We start from the raw sequence: 13,090 nt of genomic DNA on the forward strand, positions 1-13,090 counted from the left end.
AACTTTAATGAACATTATCTTGAGCTTTTGATCTCCCCAAACTTGCTTACTCAATTAAATTAGAAAGCTGCAGTTTCTAAAAAGAAATAAAATTTTTAAAGGGTAAAAGGAAGAGAAGCAGCAGCAGAATGCCTATTTTAAGTGGTACCTGAGGCTTCCAGATGTTTTCAGAGTTCTAAGTTTGTCTCTGCAAAAGACTATTTCTAAATTAACTGAGGAAAACCATTGAAAGGAGCCAAAATGGCTTCGGGGTCTCTTTTCCCCCTCCCCCATTTTCTTTGATACCTGCAGATACATGGTGACCACCTTATGCTCAGGCCCTGCATCTGGCTCCATTTTCCTCTGTTCTGTCTGCTGAACTTACCTTTTCCTCTGAATTTTGCCCCTCTTGACCCTCTCTTGAACCTATTGAAACCTGCCTTTTCAAAGTTAAGTCTTCTGAGGATCTAAATAAACCTCAAACTATGTTGCCTGGATTAAGGCCAAATTGTGAGCCATGATTAAAGAGTTTCCTAAAGTGACTGAGGATGCCCATAAGTTTGCCGAAGAATTTAACAAAGTTATTCAGACTTATCAACCTGGTTTTTTAGATTTCTATCAATAGTCCACATGTTTGTTGGTGAGGACCAGGCCAAACATTGGATGAAACTAGCCACAATGGATCATCCTGAAGCGGATTTAGAGAAACAAACCCCTGACTTTTGTCGAGATGCTGGAACACTTGCTGGAAATCTCCACTGAGCAATTACAGTAACTTTTCCTAAGCCTGCTGATTGATTGGAACAAAAGTCAGTGTTGTACACAAAAGCTTGATGAAACTGTTCATGACTATTACAGTCAATTCCAAATGTATTTTAAGAATATTCTGGTCTGGGCACCTGAGAGGCTCGCTCAGTGTCTGCCTTTGGCTCAGGTCATGATCCCAGGGGCCTGGGATTGAGTCCAGAGTCCAGCTCCCTGCTCTGCGGGGAGTCTGCTTCTCCCTCTGCCCCTCTCCCGACTCATTCTCTCTCTCTCTCACTCTCTCTCTCTCAAAAAAATAAAATCTTTTTAAAAAGCATATTCTGGTCTTCCTTTAGATGTTGAATCCACTGGGTGGCATTTAACTCTATGTTTATTAACAGGCTGAACTGGGATCTTTCTCTTTTAGTTCAAAGGACCAGGACAGAATGGGAAACTGCCTACTCCAAATTTAGTTAATATGGCAAACCAGCGTGCTTGCATCCTACGTGGGTCACCTAAAAGAAAGACTGCTACCATTCTCAATTCTCACCTCTGGCAATGAAGGCCCCTAAACAAAACCAAAAACCTTCAAGTTTCTGCTGTTATTGCAAAGAGCCAGACCTTCAAGATAATGTTCTTATTAAAAGGAAAGATCATTACAACTTTAAGTGTTCCAGGCACCTTCTGTCCTTTAGTCAGTCTTTCCAATGTATTCCTAATTCCCAGTGACTGGGGCTTTGAGGAACTACAAGGGCTCATCTCAATCTTCCCTCTTATTTGGCCTAGAGAAACCATTCTCCAGATTGGGACTGAATCTTTGCCCTTATTGACACCAGAGCTATACTCTCGGTGCTTAATCCCACTGCTATAAAAGCAGCCCCTTCCTTGGAGTCCTAAAACAGTTCAAATAGTGGAGATCTCTAATAAACTTCAACAGGTTCCTGTCTCTGAACCTATTCCCTTTTGTCTAGGCCCTTTGAGAGCTACTCATCCTTTTTCTCCTTTGTTACTCTGCCCCTATTCATTTATTGGGCTGATATTTCTTAGAAAAGTATAACGCCAGAATTTCTCCCAAAGGGGGGAAATAATTCTAGAATTTGACAGTAGTAATCAAAATAGCCAACTTGGGGAAAAATTAAATGATTGTTTGACATCTTTTATTTGTTCTGTCTCTGATGCCACTATAGCTGAGCCCAGGGACATTGATCATTTGTTCCTATTGGATCAGCTACCATCCTCTTTATGGACAGAATTCTCAACTGATGTTGGCAGAATCCACACTGCACCTCCCATCAAGATTCAAATAGATCCCTCAAAACCTCTTCCCATAATTAATGCTCTATAAATAAAGAAGCCCTTCAGGACATCAAGCCCATAATAGAAGATTACAAGGCTCAGGGTCTCATTATCCCCTGGACTAGTTCCTGTAACACCCCTATTTTACCTGTGAGAAAACCCAGTGGCCAAGGATGGAGGTTTGTTCAGAACCTCTGGACAATAAATAATACTGTTATCTCTCAGCACCCTGTTGTTCCTAGCCCCCATATGCTGCTAACATCCATTTCCACTGAAAGCAAATTTTTCACCGTAACTGATCTATGCAGTGCATTTTTAGTATTCCAGATGATAAGGATAGCCAATATCTTTTTGTTTTCCCTCTGGAGGAATGGCAATACACCTTACAGGTGTACACCTGTCCCAGGGTTTTACAGAGAGTCCTTACTTTTCAAGAACCGTAAAAGCTCATTTGGATGATATAAAGTTTTCTTTAGGCTCTACCTTGTTATAATACATAGGTGATTTGCCTCTCAGCTCCCTTACTCAAACCTCTTAGAAGGAGACAGCAGCCACCTGTTAACACTTTTGGCCTTGGACACAGCCATAGCCACCTCCACCAGCAACATGTTTAAGGCAATTCAGGTCTGTGGGGCCAGCCAGTCTGAGTCTGCTCACCTTGAGTCTATGCATCACCTAAAAAGGACTCACCTTGACACGACTTCCATGAAGGTTAATGAGCTTTCGTTCTACTCCATTCACGAGGGTCAATCTAAATATGTAGGGGAGCCAAGGACCCAAATTGATGAAAGCATCTCACATCTCCAACATTATTGCGAGCCATATACAAGTTGGTGTCAGGAAATGTACTCACAAACTAAGCCCAAGATGCTGAGCTTGATTCAACAGGGGTTAGACAGCTATGAGTATCTTCAAAATGTAACTCCTGGATTTTTTTCCCAAGACTTGGTATTACTAGTTTTGCTAGCTTTGTTGGACTTCTTCTGGCTAGAAGTTCAAAAATAAAGAAGCTGGTTTGTCCACCTGGGTTCATGGAATTAGCTGCCTCTGTTTATTATCCATAACAAGCCATTGTATTTGTCCAGGTCAGTAGAGAAATTATATGACTGGGGATTATGAGGATACATAGTAGTAGAAGATTTGTGGAAGGAGAACTTTAAAGCCAGGAAGTGTGAAGAATTCACCTGGAAATTAGTAGAATTCTCCATGCTCTGCCCATTTTTTTTTAAGTAGACTCCATACCCAGCGTGAAGCCCAATGCAGGACTTGACTCGCAACCCTGAGATCAAGACCTGAGCTGAGATCAAGAGTCGGACACCTAACTGACTGAGCCACCCAGGCACCTCTGCTCTGCCCATTTTAACCAGTTATAGGTAAATGTTGGAAACTCCATACAGTAAACCAATATTTCTACAGAAAAATGGCAGAGAAGTCAGTACTGAATGTAGTAAATTGGCTTTCTTCTTCAGGAAAACTATACTAGGCTTCTTTGTTATTTTGGGTGATGCCATAGTACAAGTGGACTAATAAGAAATCCTTTTACCTAGAGATAATGTCCAGCCTTAGAACCCCTCCTTCTCATGTTGCTATTTATGTACATAATTAAAATTTCAAGGTAAAAAAAAAACAACTTTTGGTCTTAAAGGGACGTAAAGTCTCCAAAGAAGAATTATAGTTTGTTCAAGCTCAGGTTAGATACTTAGGGCATCTGATCTCAGAATAAGGGCTACATTTGGACCCAGGTGAAACCCCTCATGACTGCTTGACATTAACAGATTACCTTTTGACTCTCCACAACACTACAGGAAACTTGTGACCAATGCAGATTTTTCATGCTCCTGATGGTTCTTACTTAAAGGATAAAAATGGTAAATATTGTGCTAGGTATGCTATTGCATATTTCCCTTACGAAGTCATTGAAATAGCACCTTTACATTTTGGTTACTTCAGCCCAATAGGCTGAATTATACACCCTCACATGAGTTTGTATCTTAGCCAAAGAAAAAACTGCAAACATTTATACTGATAGTTGGTATGCCTTTGGGGTAGCTCGAGACTTTGGAATGTTATGGAAACAATGAGACTGCCTTACCTCCAATGGGGATGAACTTAAAAATAGCTTCTATGCCCCAAATTTATTAGATTGCCATACTTTTGCTGGCGGCTCTAGCTGTTGTTAAGTTTCCTGGGCATTCCGGACTTGACTGTTTGGAAGCCATTGTAAACCACCTCACTGACATTTCTTCCAAAATTGCTACTTTCAAGGAAATCAATAGCCAAACCTCTGGTCTAAGGGGATATTCTGCCATGTGGTTTTGGAAAAATTGATTAAGATATACCAAAGAATTTGCCCCAGAGAGGAAAAAACAACATTGGAAATCTAATAATTGTTGGCTTGATAAAAAAGAGAGAACTCAAAAAGATAGAGAGAGGGAAAGAGAGAGAAAGAGAACTCTGGTTTGGGCCAAATAACAATCCACCCCTAGAAGAAATTCTAAAATTTCCACTGTATATGCATCAAACCATTGGTCTATTGAAATTATGGCATTCATGAACCAGTATTGGTGGGAAAAGGTTAATAAGTCTGCAAAAAGCCCCTCTTTCACTTGTCCCACCTGTCAAAAGTATAATTCAGGGAAAGTTGAGTCCCTCCCCTCAACTCCATGCACAAGATCGTATCCCGGAAGTGAAGGGGTCATGTTGGTGGGTGACCCCCGGAGAGGTGCCCAGAGGGAGGCGAATCCCGAGGGGTGGTAGTGTGTGCGCAGTCCGTGGCTTGACGCCCGGTCCCTACCTGTTCCCCATGGCCGTGCTCAGTCTCTACCCAGCCCTGCTGCGCCAGGGTCGAGAGCTTTGAGAGCTTCGAACTTCGCTCGAGACTTCTACCTTGCCTCCACCTGCCGTGAGCGATGGCAGGCTCTGGTGAGCGCAAAGGCAAGAAGGATGACAATGGCATCGGCACAGCCATTGATTTTGTACTCTCCAATGCCCGGCTGGTGCTGGGGGTGGGTGGAGTGGCCATGTTGGGCATCACCACGCTGGCAGTTAAGCGGATGTACGATAGGGCAATCAGTGCCCCTACCAGCTCCACCCACCTGAGCCATTCAGGGAAAAGGAGCTAGGAAGAACCGAACTGGATGCCCCCCCCCTCCCTGGTGCTGAATAAGGACATGAAGACAGGACTGAGCCGGTCCCTGCAGAGCCTTCCCACAGACTCCTCGGCCTTTGACGTGGATACATTCTGCCCGCCCCTGCCCAAGGAAGGGCCAGGTAGACTTGAAGAATTCACCATTCTGCACGTCCCTGCAGGAGAAACTTAATGTGATCCTACCAGCACCACCTCCAGAAGCCGTGACTTTGCAAGTGCAGTATGAGCGTGACAAGCATCTTGTCATTGACTTCCTGCCATCAGGGACCCTTGGCAACACCATCTTGGTAGCCAGACCACACCGGCTGTCACAGTATGACAACCTATGGTGGCTGAGCCTGCGTCCTGCAGAGATGGCACACCTACGGGCTTTGGACCAGGCCGATTTGGGCTGCCAATCTCCGTGCCTCAAGATCCTCAAGGCCATATGCAAGTCCACTCCGGCTCTGGGCCACCTCACTGCCAGTCAGCTCACCAGCGTCATCCTCCACTTGGCCCAGGAGGAGGCTGACTGGTCTCCTGAGGGGCCTCATCAACTACTTGGAGACCAGAGTCCTGCCCAGTGCCCTAAACCCAAAGGTGAACTTATTTGCAGAGCTCAGGTCTGAAGAAATAGATGCATTGGAATATACTCTCTATTGCTCATTGTCTGAGCCAGTGGTGCTGCTGCAGAGGTAGGGCAGGTGAAGGCCAAAGTTGGTGTCAGGTGGTCAGACCCTGGCTTCTCCATTAAAAACATGTGGTTGCATAGTTGGTGCCTCACAGGGTCGCTAGGTGCCTCCTATCTTGCTGGTCATCACCCCGGTCACTTCATGCTGTTCAGAATGCCATCTCCTTGTCTCCTATTTTCTCACCCGACCTTCTATTTTTGTTACCAAACACTGTGCTCCTATTCCTCCCCTCCCCCTTGCTCCAGGCTAATTTTCCTGGAATGAATAGAGAAGGTGGAGCACACCGTGGCCCAGGTTTTCTGTTCTTGTCTGCCTTGCCCTTTGGCCTATTTCTTTTCATTGTCTTCTTTGTCTTTTCCCCTTGTTCACGCCTTCTGTTTGACTCTTTCCCCTGGAGCGTTATCTGCCTAGTCAAGATGTTGCCTTTTCGTTGAATGTCACTGAAGAGTTAAGATTGCACGTTTCTGAGCTGAGCTCTACAGAATGAGGGCTCAGACAGTATTTAGAGTTTCGGGGGAGTAAAGCTGGTGGAAGGGCTGGCCTTTGACCCAGGTTCCTAGAGAAGAAGCTCACTCCCCCCCCCAGCCTTCCTAAGCACTGAGAAGGTCTCATGGGAACACTTACTGACCCACACAGGAGTGAGGCTTAATATATACTGGATGCAAATTTGCTTGGAGATTGTGTTCTTTAGTGGCCACCAGTGAGAGTGCACTGGGTGAGCTGGCGGTGGTGAAGAGGGCCTAGGGAAGGCTGTGTGTGCCTCACCCTTGGCTGGTCCAGATCAGCACCGCTGTGTGAGCAGCCAGAGGAAGACAAGGGAGAGAAGGGGCTGTCCAGACAGCACCTGTGCACGAGTGCTGTTGTTCAGCCCCTTCCTTGCTGTATTGCCGATTAGGATGAGGCCTTCAAGGACACAGCCTTTGCGGTAGAGGTTGAAGGTGGCAAACACTGGCGGAAAAATCCAGTCACCAGTTGAGGCTTGGTGACCGTGTTTCTTCTCCACGAGGCCCTGCCTTTCCAGGACATTGCCTGAGCACAAGAACAGGCCCACACCCAGCCCTTCATTCCCCAGTGTCTGCCATAGGAACATGAGGGGGCGTTTGGTGAACTCTCTAGGCACCACCAGAGGCCAGAGGGCAAGCAGACAGGGGCTGACCTGTTTCCCATCCTGTCTCACCCCGCACCTGGGGAGACTGGTGCTACCCAGAAAGAGCACCCACGGATAAGACACATAGGCAAGGGAGGTGGGAGGTGGGGGCTTTCTATGCTCCCTCTGGTTTCCCGCTGCTAAAATTGCACTGCGTATTGCAACGTCAAATGTAGCCTGAGGGTGGGTAGGAAGGTCTCATTCACATCAGTGCAAAAAAAATTCAGGGAACATTGTTCATACAAATGGATTTCATACCACTGCCCCATCTCATGGATAGAAATATGTTTTAGTCAAGGTTTGTATGTTTTCTCACTGGACTAAAGCTTTCTCTTATAGACAGGCCACTGCTGCTTCTGTTAGAAAAGATTATCCTTACCTGAGGAACCCCTCTCTAACTTCATAGTGATCAGGGAACCCATTTTACTGAAGGCCTAATGGCTTCTATTAAAAATAACTGTGCTTTGGTAGAGCAATCTTTTCACAGTGCACTCTTGGGAGATGATAACCTTAAGAATCACACCTTGCAACCTGGAGATTTCGTATGTTGGAAAAGACACCTCCAGAAAGACTCTTCAACCTTGCTGAAAAGGCCCTTATCGGGAACTGCAAACCAACCCTTATGCTGCCAAACTCCAGGGAATAGACACTTAGATTCATGTGATGCAACTAAAGAAAGCACCAAACCGTGACGTGAAAGTAAAGATTTCCTGGAATTGAAGGAGATGACATCTGATGAGACAGCTTTCCCAAGATGTCCAGACCACACCTGTATACCTTTTTCTCACTGTTGCGTCTCTCTTTTTTTGTGGAAAGACAAAACCCTTGTCTGCATTTCCCAAGCCCTCATGGAAGGAGGAAACCTCTTCTTCTGATTATGGCCTTTCAGAAACAGCCTCATGATGATCCCAGGACAAGTTAATTTTCACTTGCTTTTTCTAAAGGGTTAGGAGGTTCAGAATTCACAAAAGTCTTTCCTTCATCTGAACTATTAACTGACTTTGGATTCTTATCCAAATGCATGGCTTCTGAATTTGCAACCTTACAGACTGTATTATCAATAACACATTTGGTTCCAAACGGTTCTTTGAGATAACAATATTGTTTTATTTTTATTTTTTTAATTATAAAGGATTTTGTTTATGTGAGAGAGAGGCAGAGAGAGAGAGCAGGAGCAGGGGAGAGGGGCAGAGGGAGAAGCAGGATCCCCACTGAGTAGGGATCCCTACGACGCGGGACTCAACGGCAGGACCCCAGGATCGTGACCTGAGCCAAAGGCAAACGCTTAACTGACTGAGACACCCAGGCACCCCTAACAACACTGTTTTAAAATGTCTTTGAAGTTTTGCTGTTTTGCAAAAAGTTCATCAGGTGTTGCTTCATGTTTATACTTGCTCTGTATCTTCCCAAACACACTCGGTTAATTCTTTCAGTGAGTGTGCTCTTGCAGTATTCACTATTCCATGTTCATGGCCACTTTAAGCAGAGACTTCTAGGAGGCATACATGACTCTGGGTTTGCCTTCATAAGGAGAAACTTTCTCCCCTAAGTCGGAATAAGTGCCAATAGATATTTCAGCTGGCTACTTTCAGACCTAGCATCTTGATTTAGAACCATCATACAGTTTGAAATTATGTTACTTCTGTTTTGTATAATTGTTTTAAATTTCATATTTTGCTCCCTATCAAACTTAAAAAAAAAAGCTTGATGTACCCAATAAGGCTATCTGGCTCAACCCTTCAAGATGATTTCCAACATTTATGACCTTGAGAAGATACAGACTGTAGACGGAAAGTACCTAAGGTTTCTCCCTCCTAACCTTCCCGGTTGCTCAAGTGTGGCTTTAAGTGATTCCCAACTGCTATGCACTTTCCTTCCAGTGTAGGACATGACAGCCAGAAAAGGTCCTTCCTGGTACTGAAGGACAAAACCACTAAATATAAAGAAACTGAGCATTGATCAGTGATGCTTTCAAAGAAAGATCTTGATCAAAAGGGGAAATGTGGAAACTAATAAAAGGAAACCTCATTTAAAATGGAATTGGGAGGCTGGCAGGGGGAACTCTCACACCCCCCACTAGTTATCCATTGCAGACTCACAGGAGGAAATGGATCTTGCATGTGGAAACTACTATACTAATCCAGCAAGGGGAATAAAGATTTCTTTCTCCCTCAGCAACAGCCCAGCCAACAAGAGACTGTCACAGCTTAGCCAGTGAGAAGCCACTATACTTCAAACCTCCAGTTTACTCCAATGGACATTTAGTTTGTATCAGCTCCTCCCAACCCCCCCTTTCCTCTATAAAATTGTTCCTCTCCTCTGTTCTCTGGGTTTTCCTGTGGTTTTGCCATAGTTTGCTTGTCCCAGATTGCAATTCTCAGCTATTCCCAAATAACCCCCGCCCATTTTTTGGCTGGTAAAATAACTGGTAGTTTTATTTTTAAGGTTAACAATTCCACCAAATGATGCGGGTTTATTGCAATGTCACACATACACATTTATTCACTCAACAAACACTGCCACCTCTTCTGCGCCAGGTCCTGTATGGTGTACCAAGGATACAGATATCAGAAGAGATCCCTGGGGCACCTGGGTGGCTCAGTCAGTTAAGCATCAGACTCTTGATTTCGGCTCAGGTCATGAGATCCAGCCCAGCATAGGGTTCCATGCTCAGTGGGGAATCTGCTTCTCTCTCTCTTCCCCACGCCCCCACCCCCGCCCCGCTCCTCCCCCTATTCATGCGCTCTCACGCGCTCTCTCTCTCTCTCTCTCTCTAATAAATTAATAAATCTTAAAAAAAGAAAAAGAGGAAGCGGGGCGCCTGGGTGGCTCATTCGTTAAGCATCTGCCTTCGGCTCAGGGTGTGATCCCAGCGTTATGGGATCAAGCCCTGCATCAGGCTCCTCCGCTGGGAGCCTGCTTCTTCCTCTCCCACTCCCCCTGCTTGTGTTCCCTCTGGCTCTGGCTGTCTCTGGCTGTCTCTCTCTCTGTGTCAAATAAATAAATAAAATCTTAAAAAAAAAAAAAGAGGAAGCGATCCCTGATCTCTCAGGAGGGTAAGTATTGGTTCAGAGGTGGGCATAGAGAACTGTGGGAGCCTGATGAGGGGTATCTCACCTGTGGTATCCTGAGTGTTATCTGTGGGGTAGGGTTGCCAGATTTAGCAAATGAAAATACAGGCTACCCACTCAGATATGAATTTCAGATGAATAACAAATAATTTTAATATAAGTATGTCCCAAATATTGCATGAGAGATACTCATACTAAAAATTATTTGTTGTTCATCTGAATTCAAATTTAATTACTGAGTACCCTGTATCTCATCTGGCAGCAAGACTGTGGGTGGTATTGATGAGGGAAACAAAGGCAAGAGAAATGTAGCTTAAATGAAATCTCCTTACTACAGTTTACAGCCCACTGATAGATACCTGAAACATACAGAACGTGAGCTTACTCAGGGAACTCATGGCTGCCTTAATGCCTTAATGTTTCCATTTTATTAAAGACTAAAATAACTTCATCTTTTAAAACTTTTAGTTTATTTAAATTCAATTAATTAACATATAGTGTATTATTAGTTTCAGAGGTAGAGTTCAGTGAGTCATCAGTTGCATATAATATGCAGTGCTCATTACATTACATGCCCTCCTTAATACCCACCACCCAGTTACTCCATCCCCCCACCCACCACCTCTCCAGCAACCCCCAGTTTGCTTCCTATAATTAAGAGTCTCTTATGGTTTGTCTCCCTCTCTGATTTTGCCTTATTTTATTTTTCCCTCCCTTCCCCTGTGATCCTCTGTTTTGTTTATTAAATTCCACATATGAGTGAAATCATGTGATAATTGTCTTTCTCTGATCGACTTATTTTGCTTAGCATAATACCCTCTAGCTCCATCCATACCGTTGCAAATAGTAAGATTTTTTTTTTATATTGTGTGTGTATATGTATATATATACCACATCTTCTTTATCCATTCATCTGTTGATGGACATCTGGTCTCTTTTCATAGTTTGGCTATTGTGGACTTTGCTGCTATAAACACTGGAGTACAGGTGCCCCTTTGGATCACTGTGTTTGTGTCCTTTGGGTAAATACTTAGTAGTGCAATTGCTGGGTCATAGGGTAGCTCTGTTTTGAACTTTTTAAGGAACCTCCATACTGTTTTCCAGAGTGGCTATACCAGCTTGCATTCTCACCAGCAGTGTAAGAGGGTTCCCCTTTCTCCACATCCTCGCCAACAGTTGTTTCCTGACTTGTTAATTTTAGCTATTCTGACTAGTGTGAGGTGGTATCTCATTGTGGTTTTGATTTGTATTTCCCTGATGCCGAATGATGTTGAGCATTTTTTCATGTGTCTGTTGGTCATTTGTATGTCCTCTAAAAGTAACCTTATCTTAACAGCAGCTAGCCCCTCAAGGTCCTGAAAGCCTTGCTTCCAAATTCCTTAGAGACTTAACGCTATCCCTAACCCCCACTAATTAAAAACTATATAATCAGTCACTCCTCACAATCCCAGGGCAGCTCTTTCTGCCCACGGGTCCTGTCCCCATGCTATAATAAAATCACCTTTTTGCACCAAAAATGTCTCAAGAATTCTTTCTTGGCCATTCGCTCACAAACCCACAAACCTCCAAATTTCATCAGTATCAAGTAGTGCATTGTTGCTGGATAGTACAGTGTTAAACAGACTGAAGTCAGACAGCAGGGAGCAGATTATGGAGAGCACTGAAAGCAAGGGGGAACCACTGAAAGGGTTTAAAACAAGGATGATAACATAATAAAATTTGAGTTTTAGAAAGAGGCTTCTGCCGGATTCTTGAAGGATCCTTTTAAGGGGATAATTGTGGGATCTGACCAGTTGCAATAGTACAGACAAGAGATTCGGGGTGGTGATAATCAAAAGCTAGGAAAGAGGAGGTGCCAGATTTAAGAAGTATGTAGGAGTTAAATCAATAGGATCTGGCAATTGATTAGAAAGAATGAAGAGGACATCAGTCACAAGATCCAGCTTGTGTGCCTGGGGAGATGATATTACTATCAACTGAGATAAAGAAGGTTTAACGGGCAATGATTGAGTTTAGTTTAGAACATGTGTTGTAGATGCCTGAGGGACATCTGGTGTAGGGGGCCCGCATATGATTGGCTACCTCATTCTGAAGTTCAGTGGAGAAGGTGACCTGGAGGTAGAGACTGGGAAGTCCTCAGCAGAGAGGCAGTATTGAAACTAAGATGGTTGAGATCCCCAGAGACAGGGGGTGCAGAAGAAAAGGGGGTGCAGGGAGAAGACCAAAAGGAACAGTCAGGTAAGTACGAAGAACCAGGAGAGTTAGGTGTCATGGAAACCAAGGGGGAGTTAGTTCTAGGAAGAGGAAATGATCGAACATGGCAAAATGCAGCCAGAAAGTTCTGATTATACCAAGACTAAACAATGGCTGTTGATTTGGGCAATGGTAAAGTCATGATGAACTTAGGCTGGAATCACACAAGTTCATTCAGACATCAGTCCTATTTATTCAAATGGTAAACACTCAGCCAGCATGCATCCTCAGCATGTTCTCAGATTCTGGCCACATTCTCATGTTCCACACACGCCTTCAGAATTTATTTATTTATTTATTATTTAAAAAGATTTTATTTATTTATTTGACAGAGATAGAGACAGCCAGCGAGAGAGGGAACACAAGCAGGGGGAGTGGGAGAGGAAGAAGCAGGCTCATAGCGGAGGAGCCTGATGTGGGGCTCGATCCCGGAACGCCGGGATCACGCCTTGAGCCGAAGGCAGGCGCTTAACCGCTGTGCCACCCAGGCGCCCCACGCCTTCAGAATTTAAACCATTCATTCAAATTGTGCCCCAACAGTTACATATTTGGATGCTCCCCACCCTCATCATTTGGGGTCCTTTATATTTGCCAATGCCACCTTGGAGTCAGCTGGAGCCAGTGCAGCTCTGTCTTTGCAGGGGTAATGGCAGGCACCCCCAAGGGTTAAATGGGTTATCTTGCAGTTTTTCTCTCCCAGGGATGAAACCACCTTTGTTTTTCTCTCATCTCCTAGTAGGGTTAATACCACCTGGGGATTGTGAAGTAATGCTGGATGTTG

The 13,090-nt window shown here is 44.3% G+C and overlaps 1 protein-coding gene and 1 pseudogene across 1 annotated transcript; both read left to right on the top strand.

Moving 5' to 3' along the window:
* Positions 1-609: 609 nt before the first annotated feature.
* Positions 610-3,214, top strand: LOC103675236 (annotated as a pseudogene).
* Positions 3,215-4,928: 1,714 nt separating this feature from the next.
* On the top strand, positions 4,929-5,845 carry LOC103675235 (mitochondrial dynamics protein MID51-like). The gene is given in 3 exon segments (XM_040632941.1): positions 4,929-5,074; positions 5,280-5,687; positions 5,689-5,845. Coding segments are annotated over 3 exon segments (711 nt in total).
* Positions 5,846-13,090: the final 7,245 nt, after the last annotated feature.

Source organism: Ursus maritimus, assembly GCF_017311325.1.
Source record: "Ursus maritimus isolate PB19 chromosome X unlocalized genomic scaffold, ASM1731132v1 scaffold_X1, whole genome shotgun sequence".
Taxonomy (NCBI): domain Eukaryota; kingdom Metazoa; phylum Chordata; class Mammalia; order Carnivora; family Ursidae; genus Ursus; species Ursus maritimus.